Consider the following 27,311-nt stretch of genomic DNA (forward strand, 5'->3'; position numbering starts at 1 on the left):
ATGTCACCTGCGATGCTTTTTGATCCCGTGCAAGAGAATTGTCTGCGACAGTCGCAGGTAAAGCAAACAACTGACGCCCCACGTAGAGCACACTGTTAAGTAATCGTGCCCACTATCTAACAAAGGCCGAGTGATTCGTTCGGTTCTGCGTCTCATACGTTATCGCAGATTGGTAACCTCTTTCGCGGATATGTATCAATATTTCCCATAAAAAGCCGAAACCGGATGACAGATAAACAGTGGAATGATAATAAGTGCCACAACGACGCCTACAAAAGGGGATTGCTAGTGCGAGTGTCCCTATAGAGTGCCCAGTTGAGCAAGCTATACCGAGCATTCGAAATGGGCACCTTTGTCATGGTGGTCGCGCAACTTCTTGCGTGCCTCTTGTTGATTGCAGGTTCGCTTGCGAAGGAGGATGAACTGAAACTTCTAGCCCACCTAAGCCCCGTAAGTGAAATGTCCTTTTCGTTCTTGCGATTCACAAAAATGTGTGTTACTGTGACGGTCGGGGTTGTGCAAGATTGCTCGCTAAGTTCATTCACGGTGGAAGGTAACACGCATACGTTCGGAGACATCAGCCTGCGAGAAATATTGGCGCGACTTCTTTGAAGGCTTCTTTTATGCTGAGTGCTTTTCGGTTAGCTCGAGTATGTTAAAGACAGTCAGAGTTGTTTTTCGAGGCTGCCTAACAATGGTGTTAGACGTTCGTTTCTTTGTGGCATGGTTGAGGCATACAACGAGAACCGAAGTCAGCGCTAGCAGTTGAGAAGGCGATGCATGCGTACGGGTCCCGAATAAGCTATCGCGTTCTACTCTTGAAGGCGAAGCTCACGCGTCCTCCAAGATTTTTATTAATTGTTCGCACACATTGCATGCCGCAGTGCACCGTAGTAGCTCATTCCGCATTTTAGTCTTTTTCCAGATGGCGGCTTCTTCTCTGGTAAGCTTTCTACGGGAACAGTATGTTTAGTTGTTCTATGTAGAGATCTAAAATAACGGCATATTTTCGAGGAATTACCTCCTATTCGTCATCATGCGGCAAATATAACGCGGTGATGCACGGTGTACATTTACTTAGACGGGGCGAATGGTGAGGAAACGCTTGTGGAAATTAGTTTTAGCGTTTTGACAAATATTGCTGTAGAGGCTTGCAATTTTGTATGCTTAAATGGACATTGCTGCTTAAGCCTCAGTATAAACACCCTGAGGCTATCAGCTTTTGAATTGCGTTGCTCTCGCGACTTCCTTAAATAAATATGCATCGTTTGCCGAAACAAAATAAACTGTCAGGCTTCAGCTTTACGAATCGTCACCTCAGTCATCAGTCTTGGTGTTTCTGACTACGAGATGCTTAAACCCAGTGTGAGCTCATCAAATACTACGGCTACCCCTGCGAGCGCAGCTACGCGACCACGGATGACGGTTACGTGCTCGAAGTGGACCACATCCCACATGGTCGAGGGGGTAGCCCATCCACCGCCGACAACCAGAGGACGCCTCGTTATCCTGTACTCCTGCTGCCCGTCTTGAGCGGAGCGTCGGATGTGTGGTTCCTCAACTTGCCATCGCAAAGCCCTGGTAAGCGTTGCAAGGATACATGATTTGATTTGATTTCATTAATTGATTTCCACTGACACACACATATACAACAGAGAGGGTAAATGGGGGGGGGGGGGATGAGGGAGAAAAGCCGCACAAACGCGGCTCGAAGGAGCCTCGCCCCTTTTAATACGGTATGACTACATGGTAAAACACATAATACACTTTGTATAATACGCTAATATAGTGGCCGTAAAGTATGACAAGTATAAAATATTTGGAAAAAGAAGAAAACATTTGAACAAGTGATTATAAGACTCAGATTAAGCGACAATAGAATAAATGATATGTACTTCACAACATGCAAGAAAACATGAAAAAAAAAAACATTGCATGCATAAGTTGATTTCTCGCCCCGAAGCAAGCTGAGATTAATAACAACACGTTAGAGAACCTCAGGTGGTCGAAGTTTCCGGAGCCCTCCACTAGGGCGTCTCTTTCATAATCATATCGCGGTTTTGGGACGTTAAACCCCAGACATTATTTATCTAGCATCCATTCAACACGCTTCTGACCACAAAAAAGAAGGGCGACGAATTTACGCGCCATACGTGTTATTTCTGCCAAACTGCACCATCCATCTCGTCTGCATAACTGTCACCTACTCTGTGTGTACCGGACAGTTTTTGTGGGTATGCTAACTTACAAAACCACGTGTGTATGCGAGCGTCGTTTAGGGCACCGTTTGTCTCCTTTAGCTGGGTGCCGCTATTTGTTGTTTCCTTATGCTTAAACTACGCCAAGGGGTTTTCGGTGCTTTTCGTGTCATAAGTAGTACATGACCTCCTTTTAGACTTTATAAGCACAATTTACGTTACCTTCTCGACAGGCTTCCTACTAGCGGACAGGGGCTTTGACGTGTGGACCATGAATTCGAGAGAAGCCAAACCGTACTCTAACCACACGACCATCTCGCAGAAAGAAAGAAAGTACTGGCGATGGAGGTAAGCTCTGCATTTGAATCTTTGGTTAGACGGTCTAGAGACCACAAGCTACGGTAATTGCAAAGCATGTACTTATTAAGACTTTTTCGGGCAGAGTAAGGAAACGGTACCGTGGTGCTTCTTCTATCGAAAAACAGCAGCTTTTTCAAGGCTGCAGTCAGATTGGTGTATTGGCTAATACTTCACAAACAGTATTTCAGCACTTCCACTTTAATGTTTTATTTGGCCTGTAGAAGTTTCATTCACTTAGGTGTAGGGCAATATCTGTCAGTAAAAGGCTGTTCAATAACAACCTCTAGCTCTTCTTATCAGGTCATTAAAGGGACACTACAGGTGCAACAGGTTTAGCCATACACTGACAGATTAATACTTGAGAACGTCCGTCCAGAACTTGTGAACAGGGCTGTACTAAGACAGATAATAAAATTGAACATACGACACGAAATGGTACTCCAGCGGGAGATTGAGAAGTAGCCCGTCCACTGCATAATTATATCCCGAGTGCTCAGTTTCTCTAAATAATAACATCATTGCAGGGTGAACGGCGTAAAATGCTAGCGATGCATGTTTATTCCGTTCTTTGAGAAAATATATTTTTGAATTTACCGTATGTGCTGCACAATCTATAGCAGCCCCGCGACGACTTCCTCTCTGTAACAGCCACTAATACCAAAAACTATTATTTAATGTACGTATTCTTCAATTTAATGTATTCTCTAATGTATATCAAATACTATGCCTTTTTATGCCACAAAACAAGCAGTGCAAGTTTCCTGCAATGATATTTTAGCATTAGACGTGGACTTAAAAATTGGGGGACGCTTCAGCTTCGCCTTTAGAGTTGAACGCGATAGCAATATCCTGCCCCTAGTGCGCACTTCGAACACTACGAGTGTTTAACAGAATGTGCGCAATAAGGTGTGTGCCTTATGTAATGGGTAGCATGCTTTAAACCAGGAGCAATTATGCGCGAGAACCTTTTTCGAAGCTGCGATGCACCCACTACGTGTTCTTAAGGGAATACGTGCAGTAATGCGTGTGCCTTTTGTAATGGTGGCTGTCTTTAAACCACCGAAGTCGTTATGATATTGACGTGGTGTGACGCCCGATGGCAATGTACGCTTTGTACCACGCAATATTACTGCGATATTACATCTCGTACTGTGACACCTGTATACAGGACGCGTATTTTTGGGAAGCATCAAAGTTATTTTCAGTGCAGCTCCAAGCAGAGGCGTGGCTGGTGGTAGAACACCTGCTTGCCGCGCAGACGGCCTGGGTTCGATTCTCACTCGGACCCAACATTTTTATTATTTTATTTGCAGCTTTTTCGATTTTTCGGTCACGGACAAGATGATGATTTTTCGCTCACAACCAACGGTGCCGACGCCGACGGCGGGATTTCTGCGATACGAGCTCTTTAACGCTATCGCGTTAATATTTCCTTTTAGTGTCTCCTTGAGCACCGCACAGTGGTCGTAGGCACTGTAAGCAAGTAATTCGTACTTCTGGAATGATAAGAGACTGGTCCTGCTTTCTTGGTAATCTTCGCGGACATTGTATGTGGCCAATGATAAAACATTCTTCTGTACTGCCGGTTATCGTCCCTCAAAAAGTTGTGCAGTTCCGATTTTTTTCTGACATTCATGAAAAAAATTACTTGTGGAGAAGTGATGTTGAAGCATTGTTAATGGCTAAATAAAAAAGTCACAGTTTTGCCGCAACGGCGAAGAACGGGAATGCAACGCGAAGAACGAAAAGCAGCTCGAAATTTCCAGCGCGTCCCTCAAGCGCAAAGGACGCACGAAAAGAACACACACAGGACGAGCGCGAAATATTACGTGTCACAGCTCGACACTTAAAGCGCGCTGCTCAAACATGAAGGACGCATGAAACGAACGCACAGGTATACACAGGACGAGCGCGAACTATCAACTGCCACAGTTTTTATTTTTTCTGTTTGAACAACGGGTTCGTTTCACAAACGCGGCCGCTGCAGCGAGCGAAGGGACCTTCGTACGCTCTGTAACTTCAGCGCGGAAATAGTGGTGAACGCACGAGACATACAAACAGATCCCCCACCCCCACCCCCACACCACGAGAAAAGCGCGAGCGCAGGTGACCATGCCCTGTAGGGCGAAGTGCACGGAGGACGTGAGCGCATCACTACAAGCGTGGCGAAGGACCTTTAAAGCGCGCCCCTCGCGCACTTCGCGCCATCTCGCTGGTGAGCAAGAAAGCACGGCTGAAGCAAATGGTATATATAAATAGCTCGCCGCTAGCATGCTGAAGGACGGTACCCTTTGTGGCCTAGCCGTCTAACGCCGCGCGCTACGGAGCGAGAGGTCGCCCGTTCGATTCCGCACGTCGGAACGTATTTCTGAATTATTTTTCTTTGTGGCATATATAGACATATATATATATACGGGCCCGGACGGCGACGTCGACGGCAAAAACCAGCCCACAGTGTCCATATAATTGCTATCGCAATAAAACAGGGCCCACATCCCGCTTCGCATCATCCGTTGCCACTGCTTAGTTTAATGATGCTGGGATGTTTTGGCAACGTCTCTAAATTTTTCCCCGCGATTGCAGCTTTGACGAGATCGGACGGTACGACGTGGCCGCCTGCGTGGACCATGTCCTCAATACTACCGGTGCACCGAAGCTCACGATAATGACACTGTCCCAGGGCGTTGTAATCACCCTCGTTTTACTCTCCACACGCCCGGAGTACAACCAAAAGGTAACCGTCCATGGCAGCACGCACCCAACGGCTGTTTCTCACTCAACTACGGGTTGTTTTTCACGAAGTGTTCACAATAATGCCAGTATAATTAATACTGATAATTATGGAGGTTTTACATGTGAAAACCATTAGCACAATTAAATTAGCACAGAAATTAGCACAGATAAGTAGATATGTATATTATTTTAAAAAGAAAGTAAGGTCACTTTTCGACCCAGTATGAAGCTTTTCTTTTGTTAGTGTTTATGTACATCCATTTGTATCTTACCACTTGAGATGTCTACTTCTATTCTCTAATTGTACGTCACTGCACTGGTGTATTTGAACTGCGCTGTTTCTAAATGTGTTTTGCTGACCTCACTGCTGTCCTTGTGTGTGTGTGCTTTTTTCACGAGCCGCGATGTAGGCCTCGACAGGAAACACTTATGTTTCCTTTTGCCTCATCTCGGTGGCATGTAACGATGTCCTTGCACACATGCCAAAAAATAAAGAATATTGTATTATATAAAAACAGCGATATGATTTTGAGGCAGGCCGGGGGGGGGCGGGGGGGAGGTACTGCGGATAACTTAGACCACCTGGGATTCTTTAACGTGCACTCAAGTTCAAGTACTCAGGTGTTGCATATGGCCTCCGTCGCAATGCGATTGCTGTGGCCGGCAATCGAACCCGCGTCCTCAAGCTCAGCGACGCGACACCTTACATGCTAAGATAATGCCAGTATGACAACGCTTGTATTAGCGATTGCTATTAGTGACGTGTGAGGAAGAATATCAGCCTCCACAGAAGCTCGCCGCCATCGGCTGACTCGTACCGGCAGTTCGCTCTCTGGCTTCGACCTTCCTGCTGCTGCTGCTATGATCGTCGCTGTCGCTGAATACGACGTCAATAAACCTCCGTACCAAGTGGTGGAGGTGCCGGGTACGAGCCAGCCGATGGCGATGGGCTTCTGTGTGTACTGATCTTCTTCCTCACAAATCACTAAGACGGTGTACGAATACCTTGTGGGCAGTGAACTTGACACGCTTCTTGACACGCTTCTTCCGTGCCTCTTTGCACATCTACGGAGTTATGAATATATATATGTTATTTCGATGGAGGTTCATGAGGGGGATCGATGTAGAATAACTTTTTTTGTTCCGGAGTTACTCCTGAACCAATTCCAGCCAATTTAGAGGATTCTGGCTCTGTATGAATATTGCCACGCCCACTTCTTGTCTTGTTTTGATGTATTCGGGTTTGACCGGCAGGGACGGTTATCAACGCTCGACGCTGTCCGCGAAGTAGTGTTCTAGAAGCGTCGCGATTGTAGTAGATCGGTTTGTTAAGATTGCGCCCCGCACGCGAATGTTCCAGCTTTGTCTAGAGATTACGCCGCCACCAGCGATATTGCTGGAAGGTTCGATAGCGCCTGTATAAAAGCCGACGCGCGTGACCGCTTGTCAGTTGATCGACGGTCTGCTGACAAGCGGTCACGCGCGGGCACTGCTGCCTTCGTCGACGTCACGACCACGTGACAATATATACACTGTAACTCAGTTTGGCAGTACGGCCAATTCCGTAGTGAAAACAGCCTTATTTGCGTAAAAAAACAAATTTACCTCCTAAAACTATACGAAATTATGAAAATTGTGAGCATATACTTCGTGTCCTTAACGGCTAGAAAGTGCCAAGCATTTCAGAGAGAGCGAACGTCCACGAGGACAAGATCATTAAATTGAGTTAAGAATAGTAAAGGTTTGACGCATACATGTAGGCTGGTTATTAAACGCGTATTTGAAATAGTATTTATTAATCTTGCTCTGAGGTTTTCAAAGCTAGTCCGAGCATGAAACTTCTGGCTTACGTTCATTCCGAGACATCGGGAACGATATTTGAGAACAGTGGCGGTTTTAAAGACGATAGTCTTTCTTGTGGAACTTAAACGCAGAAATTTTGGTCTGTCTGTCTGTCCGTCCGTCCGTCCGTCCGTCTCGTCCGTCCGCCTGTCTGTCTGGTCTGTCTGTCTTGTTCCTGTCTGTCTGTCACACGATTCAATTGCAAGCCACCGGCCCAAAGTTTAAGCACTTCTGAACGCCCAGCCATCTTGAACTGGTAGCTGCGTTCATTACTTGTGAACATGTCAATTCAAAAGCAAATATTAGCATTATATGCGGTTGCAACATCAATACGTAAGTATTAGGTGGTGTGTTCCTTTACTAGAAAATAGATTAGATACGCTAATCCTAAAGACCCTAGTGTTTCTTAGGCTGCGCTGAAACAGCGCAGAAACGGCCAGGAAAAAAAATAAAACGGCCGGCAGAAGACTATCGTCTTTCGACGACATTTTTACTCTGTTGTCGTTTCTTTGGCAGATTTATGACATTAGAAGCTACTAACCTTTCACTGGAAAGAAAAAGAAAAGTGGATTTTTAGGTCAACCCTATTTCATAGAACAGCTTGCTTTTACCTTGACTTCCATGACCTTTCCGCTGAACACAGCCATGCTGTAGACGAATGTCGCCGTGTTTTGCTTTATTTGACCCACGAATTAGTTTTCGTTGCCGTGAATGACGAAAGAGGGTCTTACAAATATTCGACCAATGCGGATACATTGTGCTGTCATGCAGGTTGACCTTGTGATCGCCTACGGTCCCGTGGCAAACGTCACACACATGGAGAAGCCAGTGTCTCTTATTGCACCTCTGGCTCCACCAGTGCTTGTAAGTGGTCATTGGATGAAATGAATAATGCATTTGATTCGACTACGAAAGTTGTCGTCAACTAAGAAAATGGAGAAATCATAGGAAAACTGGTACCACACCTTTTAGACCAGCGTTGTCATGCTCGAGGCTTGCCGTGTACCGTACATAGAAAGTCATCATCATCATGAACCGGCACGCGCTCTCTTCATCCTCTTCTTCCTCTTCTGCTTTGCTCCCAGAACACATGCGTCGATTTATCCGGCGTAGGGTGCAATAACCCCGATGGATGAGAGAACGAGTACACAGAGAGAGAGAAAGAAAAAGAGAAAGAGAGAGACAGATAGAAAGAAAGCAATTCTTGGCGAAAGAATTTCGTGGCGAGGCGAGATTCGAACCCGCGTACTTAGGAACCGAAGGCCAGTGTCGCAACCACTTGGCTATCCAGGCACGATAGCAGAGCAAGGTATAGCCTTGTACAGCAAGGAGGTGGGAAAGGAAAGTGAGGTTGAATAGCAGAGATGCCAGGGGGAGGAGGAGGGGAGAGCGACTACAGAGAGAGAGAGAAAGAAAGAAAGAAAAAGAGGAAATAGGTAGAAAAAAGGGAAGAATGATATAAAACATAGAAAGACAGAGAAAGAAATAGACAGACAGAGAAAGAGGTAGAAAGAAACAGGCACAAAAAAAAAGAAAAAAATAGAGAGCAAGCATAGCCATGTATATTATAGTACAGCAAGGCGTGGGAAAGAGAGGACCAGCTATGTGCCTACCAGCTCTGCTGTGAACGAGCCTTGCGTGACTCAGTGTAAGCTGCGCTAATTTTCATTTAGGTTTCACTTCCATTACTTTCACCCCTTTTTAATGTGTCATAGTTAGAGATAAGCCGCTGAAAAAAATGCTAAGCTGGCCCAATTCTTTTCTCTTTTTGCCGTCTTACCTTGTTTGTTGGAACAAAGATTCAATGAAATGTTAACGGAAGTTAGGGCGAGCTCGCTGACGTTAATCCTAACGCCTAAACCCTTTGGTCTTTGGTGCAGTTTGCAATGGACCCGTTGTGCAGGGGAGCATACGTGGGAACAAGTAGTGGTCTGCAGCATTTCCTGTCAACAGTTTGTAAGGTCGCCACCGGCCGTCTGTGCTCTTCTCTGTTTACCTTAACGCTCTTAAGCAGCCCCCTTCAACTGAACAAGGTAAGTATCCATGCGTGCTATTCCTAAAGAAAGCGGAGAGCTTTCGATTGCCCTGACACGTGATACGTTGCCGCTTTGCGCATCATTATCTTAGGCTTTGTACGCACGTGCGGCTCTTTCCCGTACATCGGTAGACGTCTCACTAAGGCATGCAACGCTTTATAATAGCGCCACCGAGCACATGGGAAGGATGCAGGGTTAAAATGATTGTACATTGAACAAATTAGGCTTTTAAATTATTCAGAATCTCCAACACATCGAAAGCAGTAAGTCGCTGGTGGCCTCTGCAAGGTGGACATTACCGGTTCGTTGCCGTATCAAGGTTCAGAGGCCTCAGAACTCATGATGTCAATGATTACCGTATTTACTCGAATGTAACGCGAGTTTCTTTTTCCAGCTTTTTACTATCTAAAGTCGACCCTCACTATATAAAGTCGACCCTCGTGGTCGCGTTACAATGGAGTAAATACGGTATTGTAAATGATCTCTAATACTCAGCGTAAGATGGGACCAAGCGATTATTTTATCGTCTATTTGTCACATATATGACGAATCTGAAGTTCTACTCGTCCACAGTGATTAAAGATTTTAAGAAAATTTTGAATCTCCTCAAACGAAACGTACGTTGCTAAAAACGAGCCTTATTGCAATCTGCTTACGCGGGCTTGCAAAAGCATAGTCGACCACGTGTGCAGGCATGTGCGGGGAGATGTGGGCAAGTCGGGAAGGCTGGTATCTTTTATGCGTGTCAACAAATCATGCATGTTCAAATTGCAATGCGGGGTGGGGAGGGGATGATAGGATGGTAGGCTCTGGCTTGCACACATGACGTCCCGAATGTTCAGAGATTACCGTAGTGTGCATCTTGGAAACAAAGAAAGTTTACGGGTACGATTTAACGTATTTAGTCTAAGTACACCGTATTTGTTTTCGAGAGTTTGGTTCCAACCGGATACAAGTCAGTGCACTCAGTGCAAGCAAGTTTACTAGAGAACATACACAGTAATTGAGGCTGTGACGGCAACTCAGGATCGTGTTTGCCGAGTCATTATTTTCTTAATTCTTTGTTGGTGCTTTGTACACGTGGGTGCTTTGTACACGTGGCATTACGCAAGTGAAGTCGTATTCATTTGGTGAGTGACACAAACGGAATGGCGTCGCATTCGCGCTAATATTTAATTTTGTGAATAACTTTTTATTGTGTAAGTTGATGACATAATACAGCGTTGAAGCGAAGATTGATCCATCATATACGAATTGGCAAAGTCTGGAAAGTTGTCCATGTGTACTTCTGTAGATAGATTTATCTGATCTCTTGTTTGAAAACGCCGAGAAGGCACGGTATTTATGTCGATGATATTTCCTCGGTCTGGTCCTTCGCATAAACTTTGCGGAATCACTTGCCATTTCAGACGCGGATGCCTGTGCTCGTCGGACATTGGCCTATGGGCACGACAGTACAAAACTTGTGGCATTATTACCAGGTGAGTTGCTCAGTCCTACAAAATGCCCTTTTGCGCACGCCTTTTGGGAATATTCTAAGTGCTAATACATTTATATTTACGGGCCTGCACTGAGTCACAAAAGCTGCATTAGTCAATTTTTACATCAAAGCCAACTGAATTGCTCTATGTACATGACGTGACCTTGGCGATAATGATTTTATTTCTATTATGCAAAGGTGTAAAATAATTCAATGTCTCGACGTGCGACACACAGATGTAAAAATGTTGAAACAATGGACTATTCATGCCGTTTTCAGCATCAGCTCACACCATGGTTCTAGGTGACGTATATATTGCACCTGGATAAAAAATCTATGTTTTCAAGTAATATACGCCTGCAGCAGCTTAGCCACCTGACTATTTACACCATGTTTAGGTCTCAGTATGCTATGGATACGTAATGGCTTTATCGAAACTGCCTTTTCAGATGTACAAGGCTAAAAACTTCGTCATGTATGACCATGGTGCCAAGGAAAATCTCCAGCGGTATGGCCAGGTGAGGCATTTGACATCAATTGGAGCTTTTGCTCTTTTTTTAGTGTGAGAACATGTGTTTTTTTGAAAACATCGGGTCTGCCTTAGGCCGTTCATATTGTGTACCAGTAGCCGTCAAACTATTTTTGCATGACAGTGCTATATTCTGGAGCGTCAATATGAGGTAGGTTGGAAGCGTACGGTTCATGTGCAGTCTAATTCTGCTGTTTTTACGTGCCAAAATTAAGGTACGATCGTCAGGTACACCGTAGTGGGTAAATTCGAATTAACCTTGGAAAACTAGATTTCTGTACTGCAAACTTAAGTCGAAGTGAACGGTTATTTTTACATTGTAGTATAGGACACGGGATGCGTTTCTAAGCAAACAAGGCACGATAATTAGTGCCGAAAGCTTGTTTCTAATTTCCACTTTACACAAATTTTTGAGGCGAAAGCCTTAGATGCTTCATCAAACGCGAAAATTGACCGTCGTCCCACGTCGGCGGCGTGAACACGAGTGATGCAAAAAATCATCGCATGATGACGTCCCCATATGACGTCGGCATGAAGGCTCAGATGGACAAAATTGGTGACGTCATCGTCACGTCACATAAGGTACCGTCAAATGGTGACGTCATTAAATGACATCATTGCTTGGTCAAAGGTGGGCCGATCCCGGAGGCAGCGCAAAACCGCGTTAGTTGCAGAAAGCTTTCGGAGGGTGGGGCCGTAGGCTCAATACATCAAATACATCGACTTAGGAGAAAGAGAAAAAGATGGCTTTTGCCTTCGATTCGAATGAGGCGGATGCATAGGGGGCCTTTTGAGTTTTTTTTTTAATATCGGTCGTTCCTGCAATATGGGCCATATACTGGGTGTTTCAAAAAATGTGTCCAAAATACTAAAAAATCAAGAAAATGCGATATTTGTTCGCTGGCTTCAGAATTGCTTTTTCTGTAGCAGCAGGCATCTAAAGATGGTTAACGACATCATTTGGGACAGTGATTAAGAAAGTTAGATGAATTAACTTTTTAATTAGTTGAGTTAGGTGGTTATGTCAAATGGGCGAATTGAAGTTCTTCATGCGAAGAACCCATCGCAGCTTTGAGATAGTAGAAGAAGCGGCCTCAAGTAATTATTGTGGCGCAATGAAATTCATCCAAATTCAACGGCGAAAGGCCGTTGAATGTGGTTGAATTTCATTCCTTCCATCCTTGGTTCCTGTATATTTATAGAATACAAGAATGGCTTGATTCAATACAGTTCTTTGTGCTTCGCGTTGTCGTTCACAGGAGGCGCCCCCTGCTTATCCCCTGGAACGTATCTCCACTCGATTCGCTCTGTTCTCATCGGAAGGAGACGTAATGGCTGACAAACAGGACGTGGCGGACTTGATCTCCAGACTCGGATCGAACGTAATTCTCCACCACGTGGTTCCAGAGAAAACGTTTGGCCACGTGGACTTCGCCATAGGATACAACGCAAACAAATTCCTGCACAATGTTTCCATGGATCTTATCGAACGGTACGCGACACAGATGTATTAAAAGGTGTATAATGGTCACTACCGCATGTCACCTACTCATTTCTGCAAGACCCGCCAAAACACTCATTGCGACTAGATTAGTTCTAAAGCAATCCGCGAAGCTTTAAGTCGTGTTAACGCTTACAAACATTCCCTTTTTCCGTCAGCTATCTCCCACTGGAATACCTTACCTAATGATAGTGTGTGTTGTAATACGATTGACTCGTTCATGAAACTCATACAGCGTGTCAAACTTGTGCCATGAATGTTTGATAATGTATGTATTTTTATGTATTCATGTACCCACTCCTGCATGTGCCTGAATGGCCTGCAGTATATTCAAATAAAAAGAACGACTGCTTTGAAAAACTGAATTTTACTTTTTTATCACTTGCTTCAAAATTCGTGGCAAGGGTTCCAAATTTCCTTTTGATTTTAGCGCCCATGGTAATATTTAGGTACTCGCCCCAGGTCCATGTTACGGAAGACGCAGCATCGTCCCAGCCAGATGTCGAAGAGACGTACACGCCCATTCTTGGTCATTTAACTCACGTGACTGACTGTGTGCGGCGACCCGCCGCAGTGGTCTAGTGGTTATGGTACTCGACTGCTGACCCGAAGGTCGCGGCATCGAATGCCAGCCGCGGCGGCCGCATTTCCTACGGAGGCGAAAGTGATTGAGGCCTGCGTACTTAGATTTAGGTGCACGTTAAAGAACCCGTGGTGGTCGAAACTTCCGGAGCTCTCCACTACGGCGTCCCTCATGATCATATCGTGGTTTTACGACGTTAAACCCCAACAGTTATTATTATTAGACTGTGTGCGGCGAGTGACAGGACTTCTGGATGTCAGAAAAGATACTGCGGCAACTTGACTCGTTGGCAGATTGAAGGAGTCGGTGTACCGACGTGATGCCTCTACTAGGAATAAGATGTCTTTTTCTCCTATAGAGTCTTCCGTGTTTATCAGAAAATTCGATAAGCGTTACATCTGGGACCCCGAACAAAAATATATCATCAGTAACATAGAAGCCTTGCAGAACCGTGCTGTGCGATTCATCTTTTCTGATTATTCACGTTACAGTAGCGTCATCTCGTTAAAGAAGAAAGCTGAGTTCTACAACCTCGCATTTCGCCGTAACATTGCCCGGTTATCACTGTTCCGTAAACTTTATCTATCTTTCACTTCACGATGAATTCTTTCAGTCACCGCTAGTTATCTTCCCACGTCGTGATCACAGATATAAAAGTCAAACGCATAAACTGCCAGTCTTCCCATTATGCTTATTCATTTTTGCCACGCACAATAACCGAAGTGGAACGCATTACCATCAGACATTGCCACGGAAGACAACCCTTAGTAAATTTCAAGATCTCATTCACGCACAACTTGCCACCTAATCTTAGTAACTTAATTTTCTTTTTCTTGAGCCTCTGCGGTGATATTCTGGTGATTTCGGCTGCTGTTTCGCGTTTGCTATGTGTTTGAAAAAGAATTTTGTACATTGTGTTGCTCCATTTGATCTTACTTTTGTTTCAAATTTTGATATGCATAACCTGTAATCGATGCCCGTTCCTCCCAGTATTAGCCTCGCCATGAGGGCCTTTGTGTTTTTCTAAATAAAAAAAAATATTTCACGGCAACAACAACTAGTTCCCTTGTGCATGTGAACGATAGCGGGAGGTTAGTGCTGAGACAGGCATTTTCTTTTAACGCGATAGCGTTAAAGAGCTCGTATCGCAGAAATTCCGCCGTCGGCGTCGGGGCCGTTGGTGTGACCGAAAAATTGAAAAAGCTGCAAATAAAATAAATAATAAAAATGTTGGGTCCGAGTGAGAATCGAACCCAGGCCGTCTGCGTGGAAAGCAGGTGTTCTACCACACAGCCACGCCTCTGCTTGGAGCTGCACTGAAAGTAACTTTCATGCTTCCCAAAAATACGCGTCGTGTATACAGGTGTCACAGTACGAGTTGTAATATGGCAGTAATATTGCGTGGTACAAGCGTACATTGCCATCGGGCATCACACCACGTCAATATCATAAGGACTTGGTGGTTTAAAGACAGCCACCTATTACAAAAGGCACACACATTACTGCGCGTATTCCCTTAGGACCACGAAGTGGGTGCATCGCAACTTCGAAAAAAGTTTCTCGCGCATAATAGCTCCTGGTTTAAAGCATGCTACCCATTACATAAGGCACACACCTCAGTGCGCGCAATCTGTTAAACACTCGTAGTGTTAGAACTGCGCACTAGAAACAGAATATCGCTATCGCGTTCAACTCTTAAAGTCTAAGCTTAAGCGTCCCTCAGTTTTTTATTCTTGCGCAGCGCTGATAAAGTTTGTTAGCCTGTAGGTTGCCTGAACAAGAGCAAACCAATGTCGCACACACTCTACCAGGGTGTTGACAAAGTATCCTAATACAATACTTAATGAATTGACGCAGAGTGTCTTATATACAGAATTGGTCACTCTCAACAATTGAATTCCTGAATATCCGGCTGATCTGGTTATTTGAACCCGACATTCTGAGCACTTGGTTTCCTAAATCGGATAACCGATTTGAGGACCAAATTCGCTACCCCCGGGTTAAACTGGATAGCCGGATTGTCGGATATTTGCGAAGGCCAGTTTCACATACAGTTGACTCCTGCGGCTTCTGGCGGGCCGACTGCTAGCTTCGCTGAGCGCACAATGCGTGAAATGGAAGGTAGACAGCAGCAAAATCTTGCTGGACAAGGACCCCCTGCATTGGTAAGCAGTGCTCACGATTCAATGCTTGAGACTTAACACACCCAGTCTTACACTCTTCTACATTTCGTAACCAGTGGCTGCGCATGGAAGTGCTGGATAGAATGCAATGCAGATGAATGTAGTCCAATGCGCGACGTTCACAAGACGAGGAATGATTGGGACGTCAAAGATTGCAGAATGTGTTTAAACAAACACCCAATGAAAGCAAGCAATGAGAGACTGGTGGCATATAAATATTTACAACACAATGTTATTACAGTGGCACCGGAATCTCGACCTAGGAGTCGTTTACGCATTTCCGCACATAGCAACGATGTAGTTGGGGTTATTAACTGGACAGCTGGCTGTGGGTTCGCTCGCGCCAGAATATATCGGACACTACCACTGAAAACATGCCAGCTACTCTATTTCACTTGTACAATTCCTCCAGACAAGCTTTTTGTTGCACTCAAAGCTCAAAGATTAAGTAAATGGCCATTATTTGAGATACTGTCAGGTACAACAGCCCGGCCAGACAACAAAGGCTGGTCTATTGTCTTTTCTTGTTACGAGTTAGCAAAATTTAAGTGATTAGCTCGCGCCAGCCTCTCTCTTCAATCCTGCAGGACGAGAGTTTCTCTTGCGGCCACATATCAACAGTGCATTAAAAGAAAAAAAACTACGAGCGGATGCCAGACAAAGGAGTCGCATGATAAGGAACACCCCAGCGGCGTCTAGAAAAGGGGTGCGCCTGTGGAAGTGCCGGTGTCTGGTGCTTGTATTCGCGAGAGCTGCAAGACGCGGCGATGGGTACCTTCACCATCTCCCCCCGATTGCTCGCCGTAGTTCTGCTGGCTACAGCATCTCTCGGAAAATCAGAAGATGACCTGACACTGCAAGCTCGCCTAAGCCCCGTAAGTAAATCGTCGTCAATTGGCGCTTCTAGAAGTTAATCTGCTATGGAGGTTAATTGAAGAGGAACCGGTGTCCCAGACAACCTGGCCGACATTTCGATAGGTGGACCTATCTGTCAAAGGCACCCTGCCATCCTTGGCGGGTTAGCTTTTAAACGAGTCTGTTGCTGAAGTCATGTTCCGTGGTGTCGCTGTCGGTGTGTGAACTAACCCGCTTGAAAACTGACACGCCAATTATGACAGGGTGCGTTCTTCAACGATATTTATTTATTTATTTATTTTATTTATTTATTTTACCCTCAGGGTCAACAGACATTACAGAGGCAAGTGGTAAAAATAATAACGAACAAGTTTGTAAGTACAAAGAGGCAATACAATGTTCCTGATTAAACAACAGATTATGATAGGCAAAAAAATACAAAAATAGCAAATATCAAAATGGCAAAGAGGAAAATAGAAAATAGAAGGATACATTCTGGTAAAAAATAAGAGGAATGTTTCTCAATATACAATAATCGCTCTTACAATTCAATACAACAGGTGACAATACAACAGGTGACAGTGCAATGTTCTTATTTATAGAGATGCAAATATGGCATATGAGATGAAAACTACTACAAGGTATTAAAAGAATTGGCTAATACAGTCACAAATGTGTCATGATCTGAAATTGTTACAAGCGATGCGGGAAGGCAATTCCAATCATTTGATGTGCGCGGTACGTATGATTGTCGAAATGATTCAGTTTTAGACGATGGGATGCCAACCTTATGAGCATGATTGAACATAATGCGGCGAAAGTATTAGCAAATCACGTAAGTATGAATGGTGGTAAAGTTTGTGAAAAAGGGTTAAGCGGAGCATTGTACGACGAGATGCAAGTGAAGGTAATTTAAGGTTAGATTTCATTAGTGTGATACTCGAGTTTCGATTGTAATTAGAAGTTATAAAGCGAACAGAGTTATTTTGTACCATTTCTAATGAATGCACCAAGTTATTGTGATACGGATCCCAAACCGATGCGGCATATTCGAGTTTAGTGCGAACGAGTGTTTTATACAGCATTAGTTTGACAGAAGAATGTGATTTTGTGAAGTTACGGCGAAGATATCCGAGCATGCGATTAGCGTTACAAACAACATAGTTAATATGAGTATGCCATGTTAGGTTGTTACTGATATGAACTCCGAGGTACTTGTATGAGGTGACACTGTCTAATTGTGTGTTATCTAAGTTGTAAACAGGTAAACTAGTGATTTTTCTTGACACGCGCATGAATTTACATTTTTTACTGTTTAATTCCATGAGCCATGTGTTACACCAGTTAAGGACAGCAGTAGATCTACTAATCGAAACGTCGACCAGCCTCTGTGAGGCTACTATATTCCTATTCATTAAAACTCTATAGAAAATTGCGTTTCCATCCGTCGTGCTCCCACCTCTATAGTAAATGACCTTAATGAAAACCAGCATGTAATGAAGCCCGTCCTTCCTTCATTCTATTATAAATTCCCTTCCTTCATTGCGGGATTGAATCCCGGCGGCGGCTGCATTTTCGATGGAGGCGAAAATGCATGAGGCCCGTGTGCTTAGATTTAGGTGCACGTTAAAGAACCCCAGGTGGCCAAATATTCCGGAGCCCTACACTACGGCGTCTCTCATTATTATATCGTGGTTTTGGGACGTTAAACCCCATCAATTATTATTATTATTCCTTCCCTCTTCCTACTACAAATGAGCAATATGTGACTGAGAGATAAAGTGCGCGACAGCGAACTTTGTAAGTGCTTCTAGCTCCTGTTTAATGACGATGGACTGAATCGAGTATTTATATTCCGAGGTTCACCTGCGAGACGTGTCAGTATGACGCTTTTGAAAATTTTCACTTGAGTATTGGTTTGATAATGTTAATGAATGCCAGAAGTAGCCCTTCATTGGGCTACTTTAATCTATTTTGAATGAGGTGAAGTGTTCGCATCCTGGACAAAAAATTAAATAAAGAGTAACGCTGGTAACAATTAGTACTCGCACCTTGAGAAACTTTACTGCATCGGGTTGAAATTTTTTCATAGGGATGATTTGGCCAAGCTTAAAGCACCGTCTCATGATAAGTAACTGATGCCGTCAGAACCCAAGTTGGACAGCTCCCTCGGTTTCCTTTGTAAAACAGCAACTGTTTGGGAAACAAAAGGAAATTTGCAACTTATGAGGAGAAATGAAATTATCAACCCATTAGTCGCGGCATTTCTGACTCAGCAAAAATAAATGACCAACTGCAGTGCGAGCTGATCAAATACCAAGGCTACCCCTGCGAGATCAGCTATGCGACCACAGATGACGGCTACGTGCTCGAAGTGGACCACGTGCCTCACGGACGAGAGGGTAGCCCGTACTCCGCCTACGATCAAGTGACGCCTCGCTTTCCGGTGCTCTTTCTGCCGGCCTTCACAAGCGCTTCAGACATGTGGTTCCTCAACCCACCATCGCTGAGCCCTGGCAAGTGTTCAAACAACTTCAACTAACTCCTCATACTTGTTGAATGATGGTCGCACGTTTAGAACAGAAACTAATTAGCTTAACGGAAGTTGCCAGTCCCCGCTGTGTCGTCCTTCTGGTCTCTGTTTCGACTGTTCTTCAAGTAATTACTGCAGGACATAACTTTACTATCTACTGAACTGTTCGCAACAGGCATTTTTGGAACGCCTTCCTAATGGGGGCTCAGCTGTATGGTTTTGCGTATACCCCGCAACTCTCTAAAGACTGCTAAAGATAGCTAATGCAGGAGTTGTGAGGAAACTGAATTCGCAGTAGCAGCGTAATATTTCAGGACGCAACAACATGTCCTAGTGGAACTGTACTTCGATGCAATATCAACTCATATTTGACAGCAATGGTTTAATGGTCTTTGCGTTCGCATGACCAATACTCTTTGTGGAGGAGAATAAAATTCTGACTTGGTGAAACCGACTACACAAAGGAGCACTGGAATTAACGAGGGGAGAAAGAAAAAGACAGGACAGGCACCGTAGCTCTCAGCAATGTTGAGTGCATTGCAAATATTTTCAAATATGACAGTTTTGTCTGTTGTTGATTAAAGTGCCTCGCAGTGCGCGGGAGGTCGTAGTAGCCTCCTAATCTTATTGGCGAGTCCAGAATTCTCGTGCATTCCCTCACACTCGTCAACTGGTTTAAAGGGACACTGAAGTGAAACAATGAATAGGTTTAGATTGACAAATTGTACTCTGAGAGCTCTAGTGTCGTTAATTTCACCACCACATGTTTATTTACAGAGCAGAAAACCAAGGTCAAAGTCTCATTTCAAAATTTTGCGCCGAATTCTCATCGCGTGGCATCATGTATTTCAAAGTGTATTCTTCGTATTTTGGCGACAATGGCTCAACGAAATGCCCCGAAAATTGATATGTTAAGTCTACGACTCCCTAAGAGGACAATGTACTTCCTTTTTATCGATTATGACCTACGTATGACCTAGTAGACGACGTCAAAATTCATGACTTCACGGCGTTTGGTGCGGAAATTTCATTGTGGAGCCGGCACCCGCAATTTCTTTTCGTGCGTTTTCTCTCTTACCAAGCGTCTTTCTCGCGAAAACAATGGTGTCCTCGGTATTGTGAAATTGTAATTTACTAATAGCGAAAAATCGTTTTTCTCTTTAGTGTCCCTTTAACTTGGAGTCGATAACATGGAGTATGATAAACAGGCCTGAATTTTATCGCCGGAGAAGGGTTGCAATGAAGTTTCGCGTCCTTCATGTTATGCATGTATAACTCAAGGAGGTTATAGATGTGTTTAGACCTCATTAGTATAACTACACTATATAGCCACCCGTTCGAAGCATTTCTTTTCAATACGTTTTCTGCAATTTTGACTGTTTGATAAGGATGTGCGTATCTGAGTATTTTACCCTTGAATACAGAACTCCAAAAGCTACACTAATTCACTGCCGATAACGTTTATTTGTACTGCTTTCTGTGTCCTTAACGTTGATTTGACGTTCAGCTATGAGTAGCCAGCACCTGCAGTGGTGTGAAACTCCGCTTAACGTTCACGAAAACAACATAATCAAAAGCTCAACTATATTTGATCCTTTGTTCTCGGCAGGTTTTCTCTTAGTGGACAGGGGCTTTGACGTGTGGTCCATGAACTCGAGGGAAGCTAAGCCGTACTCTAACCACACGACTGTCTCACAGAAGGAGCCCAAGTACTGGAGATGGAGGTAAGTTCAACACGTGCCACTGAAATGAGAACGGGCCAGTACGAACACCTCAATAAATGTTCCATTTTGCGATCACCAGACTTCTTTTGTTGATGCAAGGAGGCGGAACCGCTTCGTTCTTGCACGGGAAAGCGGTAGCTTTTGAAAACTCTGCATTTACAATGTTGTTTTAGGTAATACTTCGCTGATGTAATCTGACCGACCTTCAATGCTCGTTTCGTGTCGTGGACGCTGGGCACAGAGAAATGTCAGATCTGCTTTTTCGCGAAAATGTGAAATACGCAAGCTGACAGCTGTTCTATATCAGCCTCCATATCTAGCATTTCTGTAGCTAGGCACGGCAGTATTGTGGCAGGCATGGGGAGAACTAAATGCAGACTTAGAGAACATTTAAGAGGTTGATTAGTGTTTTTAATAAGGAAAAAAAAACGAGTAAGTTTCACGGAACGCTACCAGGCGGAAGCAGTTTTACGAATGGGAACACTCCTCATCCCATGCTGCGGGTACTTTCTTAGCTTTAGCCGACGTCGACAACCATAGCATATCATGTCATATGTTATTGTGTTTTGTCTGTATTTGTGACGTAAGAATTAATGAACCATTCAGGTGCGTTAGCCGTTAGCCGCTCTTTCTTTGTCCTAGCTTTCATTGTGCGCTGTTTTGTTAAACATGAACCATTTCCCTTTCAACCAAGTTACCGTCTTATTGCAGCTTACCTAATCTACCCACTTGCAGCTCAAAGCTACAAATAATTCTTAGCAATTCTTGCATTGCTGGTAACGGCATAGCGAGAGCGTTATGATGGGCCTTGCCGGTAATTGTTTCATAGCTCATGAAATTCTGCTTTCTCCTGTTGATTACAAAACGGAAGCGCTTATTGAGACCCATGCGCAGAGTAGGCGTTCTCGTCGGCTGAATGAAACGCGTCCGCAAGTAAGAAAGAAAATGCATTCGCGCGATACACGTGCTCTAATGGAACAAGTGTATCTCGACATCCCGTTCCGCACTATTAAGTGGGCAACAAGGGGTTCATTGCTTCTTGTGTTTCCGCTGTGTGATTTCGATAACGGAGCTAATTGTTTCTCCACGGTTGCAGCTTCGACGAGATTGGGCGCTACGATGTGGCAGCCTGCGTGGACCACGTTCTCAAGGCCACCGGTGCTCCTAAGCTCACGATAGTGGCACTGTCCCAGGGTGCAGCCATAACAATGGTCTTCCTCTCTACGCGCCCAGAGTACAACGACAAGGTGACTGAACTGGCTGTCTCACTAGCACGCCCAATAACCTATTGTATGAATGCGAAGTGTTTCTTAGCTATTGTATTTAAGTATAGGATTTTAACAGCAACGCTTCGATGGGCTAAACTGGCCCAATCCTAGTCGAACATTCTAGTGCTTTCACCAAGGCGATTGGCTACAGTAATAGGGAGGACATTTTGGTCAAGCCAAGACACAGTTACTATGCGTAGCGTTCAACTCATCCTATGCACAATGTAACTTGCTATTTCTTGGCCACTAGTCCGAAGAATTGACAAAAACAAGTAGCGTCCACGTAAGTGGACACTGCGCCTCACGGGGGTATTGATGAGAAATGTCATTCTCCTAAAAGACACAGACACAAAGCGATGTTTCTGTGTTTCAAGAACTCATTTTCTTTCTTTGTCTAGAGTGACAGCAACGCCCTTTTTAAAACGCCATTTTCTCTTTCATGCACAGGTCAACCTTGTGATTTTATATGGTCCCGTGGCTAACATCACACATTCGGGGCAGCCGATGTCAGTTGCGGTTCCTCTGCTGCCACCCGTGCTTGTGAGTGGCCGTTTGACAACATTTGTGATTCACGCTGTAGCCATTGAGCTGTTGTCATTGGTTGTAGCTCTATATGGCAATGCTGATTTTTACAGGCTGTACAAGCTCTACTTATGTACATAATTTTCATTACGTGCGAATGTGACAATCGTACACATTATCTGCCTCACCTCCGACCCCTCTTCTAAATTTACAGTTGAGGGCTCCGCCTGAGAATGAGTGAATGGAATAATAAATTTTTTACTTGCTAACCTACTGCTTCATTTGACGCTAAATGAGAACTCTATCTTCTCGTTCTTTTTCCGTCATACCTCCTTTCTGATGCGAGCCTTTTTAGTTATTTTTCTTCACACTCCTTTTCCACAGCCTCTGAATGCAACATTATAAAGATTCAATCATTCATTCAGTCCAAAACAGTTCTCCGTGTCAGTGCCTTAGTCAACTTGCTGTAGGGGTTGACATGTTTATTTAGGAACTACCAGTGTCAATCAATCAATCAATCAATCAATCAATCAATCAATCAATCAATCAATCAATCAATCAATCAATCAATCAATCAATCAATCAATCAATCAATCAATCAATCAATCAATTGGACTTGTCTTCCTCAAGACTGCAACTTAAAGTAGGCAAGCCCACTTCTCGAAACGTTAGCTCGAGCGACATGGCATGCTCCAAGGATTTTTCATCGGCTCGAAGTGAGGCGTTCTCACGCCGGTGACATTGAAAAGAACATCAAACAAACAAGTTAAAGTTAAGTTCGGACACAAGCAACTTGATCAAAAGCGTGATCCCGGAACTATTACTCTTTTGCGCAGCTGGCACTGGACCCCTTATCTAGGGGAGCCTATGTTGGAGCAGGCAACGTTGCTCAACGGGTTTTCTCGAGGCTCTGTGAAGTCGCCACCGGCCGCCTGTGTTCTGCTGTGGTAACGGTAACGCTGTTAAGCAGCCCGCTTCAGCTTAATAAGGTAAGCTAGAATACTGCTGCTCGCGAGGAAAATAGAGAGTGTTCGCTTGTCGTTAGCTTATATGTTACCATTATAGGCCTTGTGCGCATTATAAACCTTCTGCGCATTATAGACTTTCTGCGCATGTGCTGCTCTCTACAGAACCACGTTACTTATACGAAAACTATCAACGCCATAGCAGGCCGTCATTGTGGCGCCAGATGTACCGCATAGACCGGATATAACGATTAATTTCACAAAGCTTTAAACCATGCCAAATTGCTAAACGTAGCACCAACGTCTGCGTTGTGGCGCAAGTCACTCTCGCGTCGGTTAAATAGAAACATTTGACCTTAATAACAATGGTCGATTATCTCTAATACTTTTTACTCAGCTCGAGATAAGGCGAAGCGATGGTTAATTTTGGCGTTTATTCGTGTTGGACGCAAGAAAGAGCAAATGGCTAGAGCGAATCCTCGTTAAAGTGAGCGGTCTGGGCTGGCACTAACGCTTCTGGTACATTATTACATGATCACGGCATCCTGTGCACAGTATGTACGTACATGATCAGTCGGCCTTCCTATCTTTTCTTTCTTATTCAGCGAATATTTTCATTTGCTATCCGAAACCTTAAAATACCCTTCCTAATTTATAAGAAATCCATCCGGTCATGCTTTCTGCATTGAGCTGTACAAGTACAAAGTCATTCATCGTGGTATGGCGCTGAGTTGTTTGAGAAGTATGAGGTTACGTGCATTAGTTACGACTATATTGTGCTGACGAGCGTGATTGTGCCGTCGTGCACGAGCGAATTGTCAGTATTCAAGTAACCGCGTAGACTCTGTAAATATTGTGCTCACATTCGCCCACGTCTTCAACATGAGGTTGTTGAATCGCTTTCAATTTCAGACTCGGATGCCCATGTACGTTGGCCATTGGCCTAGGGGTACGTCTGCACAAAACATGCGCCACTACCACCAGGTAAGGCGCTTAGTTCTGCGCAGTGCTTTTAGCATAACGCGACCTACTTGTAGGATCCTCTGTCATTGCTTGTACAGGGCAGCACGTTTCTGTATCCTCTGGAAACGTAATTGCTTCATAGAAAGGACTTTATTTTCCAGATGTACAAGGCGAAAAACTTCGTCATGTACGACCATGGTGTGATGGAAAATCGCCGGCGGTACGGTCAGGTAAGCGAAGCGAAATATGCAGAAGTGTTTTTCTAAATATCAGATATGTCCGTCCACATATTCGTTTTTTAAGCAGCGGGAGTTGTCAGGAATGTTAACTTTTATTTCGCAGTTATGTCACACATCCCAGAGTGCCATCGCTCTATATGTCGCAAGCGACAGGATCGTAACGCTGCATCTAATAAGAAGTGATTAGTTACACTGCTGGATAGTGCGTCGTGTGTCAATGTGTGACATGACAACAACACTGCAAAAAGGGAAAACTTAACGGCTAGTTGAAGATCGATGATTGTGAAAAGTTTTCCACAACATTTAAAGATTAGCTGGAGTTCTTTTTTCTTCGTTTAATGTGGTGAATTGAGATTCAAGCGTAGTGAAGCAGGGCAAGTAATATTTTCCCTTTGTCTTCACCTTACAAAATTTTTAAAAATAATCACCGGTAGTAGCTGCGAAGCATAAATGTCTTAACTTTTTTTTGTCATTTGAATAAATTGAACGTTGTGCGAGTTTTTTTATTTGCTGGAACCTCTTAGCATGTGGTTGGCGCATTGTATCGTGATATGAAATGCCAAATTGATTTTATACACTTGTGACTCACTGGGGCGATTCGCAACAACTAAGTAAGCTAGCAACTTTCTGTCCGAAAAAAAGAAAAAGAAAAAGAAATGAGTTTCGTTTATAGCTTTGCACTATTTCAGGCGAACGACAATCATTTTCAAAACATACAACATTTGTCGATATTTTGTTTTCTAAGAATGAAAAATGGTACAGATATTGTGGCTGTATTTGACACCTTCTATATTCTCGTGTCACTTTTTAGTATGTATTCAAAACGAAGAAGGGCCAGAAAAGTAGCGGCAAAACAAAAGAGGGGGACAAGACGAGCGATCACTTAGTGGTTTTCAAATAAATAATCACTTGAGTGTTGCGAAACTTCCGTGAAGGGGCAGTTATGGTCTACTTTGGCTCTACGTTCCCATGAGTACAGGAGCACTACGTCGCTTTATGACACTTAGTAGCTCGGACCCTCTGTAGACAAAACTGCACGCCAGCCCACCGAAGCCTTTTTTTAGTTTCAGAAACACTGGTCATAAGTCTGTTACCAAGCCTTCAATTGCGTTACACAAGGTAGAGATGGAATATAGGGAATGCAATATTGAATAACATACTTAACTCATGGTTTTCTACGATGTTCTTATCACATTGTCCTCAACCTACTCTACGCAATTTTCCTTGGCATTCTATAAGCCATCAGTTGTCACTAAGTGCCCTTGGTATCACTGTCCTGCCTTTTGTTGATGGCGTTTCAGCGCTTTAATCGCAGCACCAGCATGTCTAGTTGCCTCAAGCAAACAAGCCAGGAGCGTGATACTCGAGCATTCATTTAGCAATTTACATTCGAAATTGTCAATGCGAATATTGTTTCTCTTTGTCTGTTACGTTATGAATCATGCGTTCAATGCACAAAGACAGCAAGACTACCGTTTTCACTGCATCATTCTGTACCTCGCGTTGACGTTCACAGATGACGCCACCGGCCTACCCGCTTGAGAATATCAAGACTCCAATTGCTGTATTCTCTTCAGAAGGCGACTTGATAGCCGATACGCAAGATGTGGCAGACTTGTTGACAAGGCTGGGATCGAACGTGATTCTCCACCGCGTGGTTCCCGAGAAAAAGTTTGGCCACCTGGACTTCGCCATTGGACACAATGCCAATGGATTCCTGCACAATATTGCCATGGACGTCATCCAACAGCACGCGACACAGGGATTTTAAAATGTTCTACAAAAATGGAGCAATATCTTCCTTATAAAAACTCTAGGAATCTGTCAGTACTTTCACTATCAGCAGTATATAGTTGACGCGTTGTATATTGGCACTTTCGGTGAAGTGGCCGTCTAATACCCGTCGGCTTTTGTTGTAGACGAGCCAACATGCGCATACAATACAATGTTCAAGGCATAATTCTAGAAACTATTCAATGTTAATATTAATATGCATTCAACAAGGCGCTACGTCGTACACACACATCCTGACGAAATTTCAACACTAGAGGAACCTACAGCAAGCTCTCCTATATGTGGCATCCGTGTTACAATGGCTAAATGAGCATCTGCGTATGAGCGATGGTCTCATCTAAGTGTGGCTGTAATCTGCCATGGCGGGTTTGTCGAATAAAGCTTTTTCTGGAGTTGCGAGCTGTATCGGTCACTCGGCGTACACGCACAGTGGATTTGCACTATTGGTCTTTTATTGCACTGCGATAAAGACTTGCCCTTAAGCCATAATCCTTGGTGTTCTCACATACCTGATCAGGATACGGTGTTCATGTTGCCAGGGGTGTGGCACGATTGCCCTCATCTGGTATACTCTTACGAAGGTGAGTGGTTCCAGCAAGAAAAGTTCAGTGGGCAACTGTGGTACGTGTCTATTCATAACTCTTGCTCAGAGAGTTTCCTAGAAGATGTATCTTGGCTAGCCCTAATGCATAGCTACTCAGTATAACGGGACATGCTGCTAAGCCAGTGGGTCCATTCCTCGAATTCAAGAGGTGCGCCACTAAGTAGACGAGGACTAAATCTGAATATGGACGTCGTGTTGGCCTTTGTCAAAAACATGACAACATGGCAGCATTTCTGACTTAGTAGAAAAGGCATTTGCGCATGGTGCTCCTAGGAGAGTGAGCGCTTCGAAGAACTCGTGCAAATGCACCCATTGAGGTGGGAAAATCGAAAACACTATCTCTGCAATGCCGAATCTTTTGCAGGCTACCATAAAATGAGCCACCGGCTCAACCGTGAA

General features: G+C 44.1%; 2 protein-coding genes across 2 annotated transcripts; both read left to right on the forward strand.

Annotated features, from left to right (window-relative positions):
- LOC119401616 (lipase member K) lies at nucleotides 1-26,697 on the forward strand. The gene is made up of 9 exons (XM_049418172.1): nucleotides 1-57; nucleotides 1,365-1,581; nucleotides 20,443-20,557; nucleotides 21,654-21,804; nucleotides 22,273-22,365; nucleotides 23,184-23,336; nucleotides 24,225-24,296; nucleotides 24,437-24,505; nucleotides 26,031-26,697. The coding sequence occupies exons 1-9, from the start codon at nucleotides 1-3 to the stop codon at nucleotides 26,283-26,285; spliced, it is 1,182 nt and encodes a 393-aa protein (XP_049274129.1). The 3' UTR covers nucleotides 26,286-26,697.
- On the forward strand, nucleotides 10,587-12,925 carry LOC119403105 (gastric triacylglycerol lipase). The gene is made up of 3 exons (XM_037670054.2): nucleotides 10,587-10,650; nucleotides 11,099-11,167; nucleotides 12,438-12,925. The coding sequence occupies exons 1-3, from the start codon at nucleotides 10,612-10,614 to the stop codon at nucleotides 12,690-12,692; spliced, it is 363 nt and encodes a 120-aa protein (XP_037525982.2). The 5' UTR covers nucleotides 10,587-10,611; the 3' UTR covers nucleotides 12,693-12,925.
- Nucleotides 26,698-27,311: the final 614 nt, after the last annotated feature.

Source organism: Rhipicephalus sanguineus, chromosome 8 (assembly GCF_013339695.2).
Source record: "Rhipicephalus sanguineus isolate Rsan-2018 chromosome 8, BIME_Rsan_1.4, whole genome shotgun sequence".
Lineage (NCBI taxonomy): Eukaryota > Metazoa > Arthropoda > Arachnida > Ixodida > Ixodidae > Rhipicephalus > Rhipicephalus sanguineus.

Bases quoted from the DNA above. Each gene is read 5' to 3' on its own strand.
- LOC119403105 (XM_037670054.2), top strand. From the start codon at position 10,612: ATGGGCACGACAGTACAAAACTTGTGGCATTATTACCAG. The intron at 10,651-11,098 runs GTGAGTTGCTCA...CTGCCTTTTCAG, and splicing joins ACTTGTGGCATTATTACCAG to ATGTACAAGGCTAAAAACTT. The intron at 11,168-12,437 runs GTGAGGCATTTG...TGTCGTTCACAG, and splicing joins ATCTCCAGCGGTATGGCCAG to GAGGCGCCCCCTGCTTATCC.
- LOC119401616 (XM_049418172.1), top strand. From the start codon at position 1: ATGTCACCTGCGATGCTTTTTGATCCCGTGCAAGAGAATTGTCTGCGA. The intron at 58-1,364 runs GTAAAGCAAACA...GCTTAAACCCAG, and splicing joins ATTGTCTGCGACAGTCGCAG to TGTGAGCTCATCAAATACTA. The intron at 1,582-20,442 runs GTAAGCGTTGCA...TGTTCTCGGCAG, and splicing joins CTTGCCATCGCAAAGCCCTG to GTTTTCTCTTAGTGGACAGG.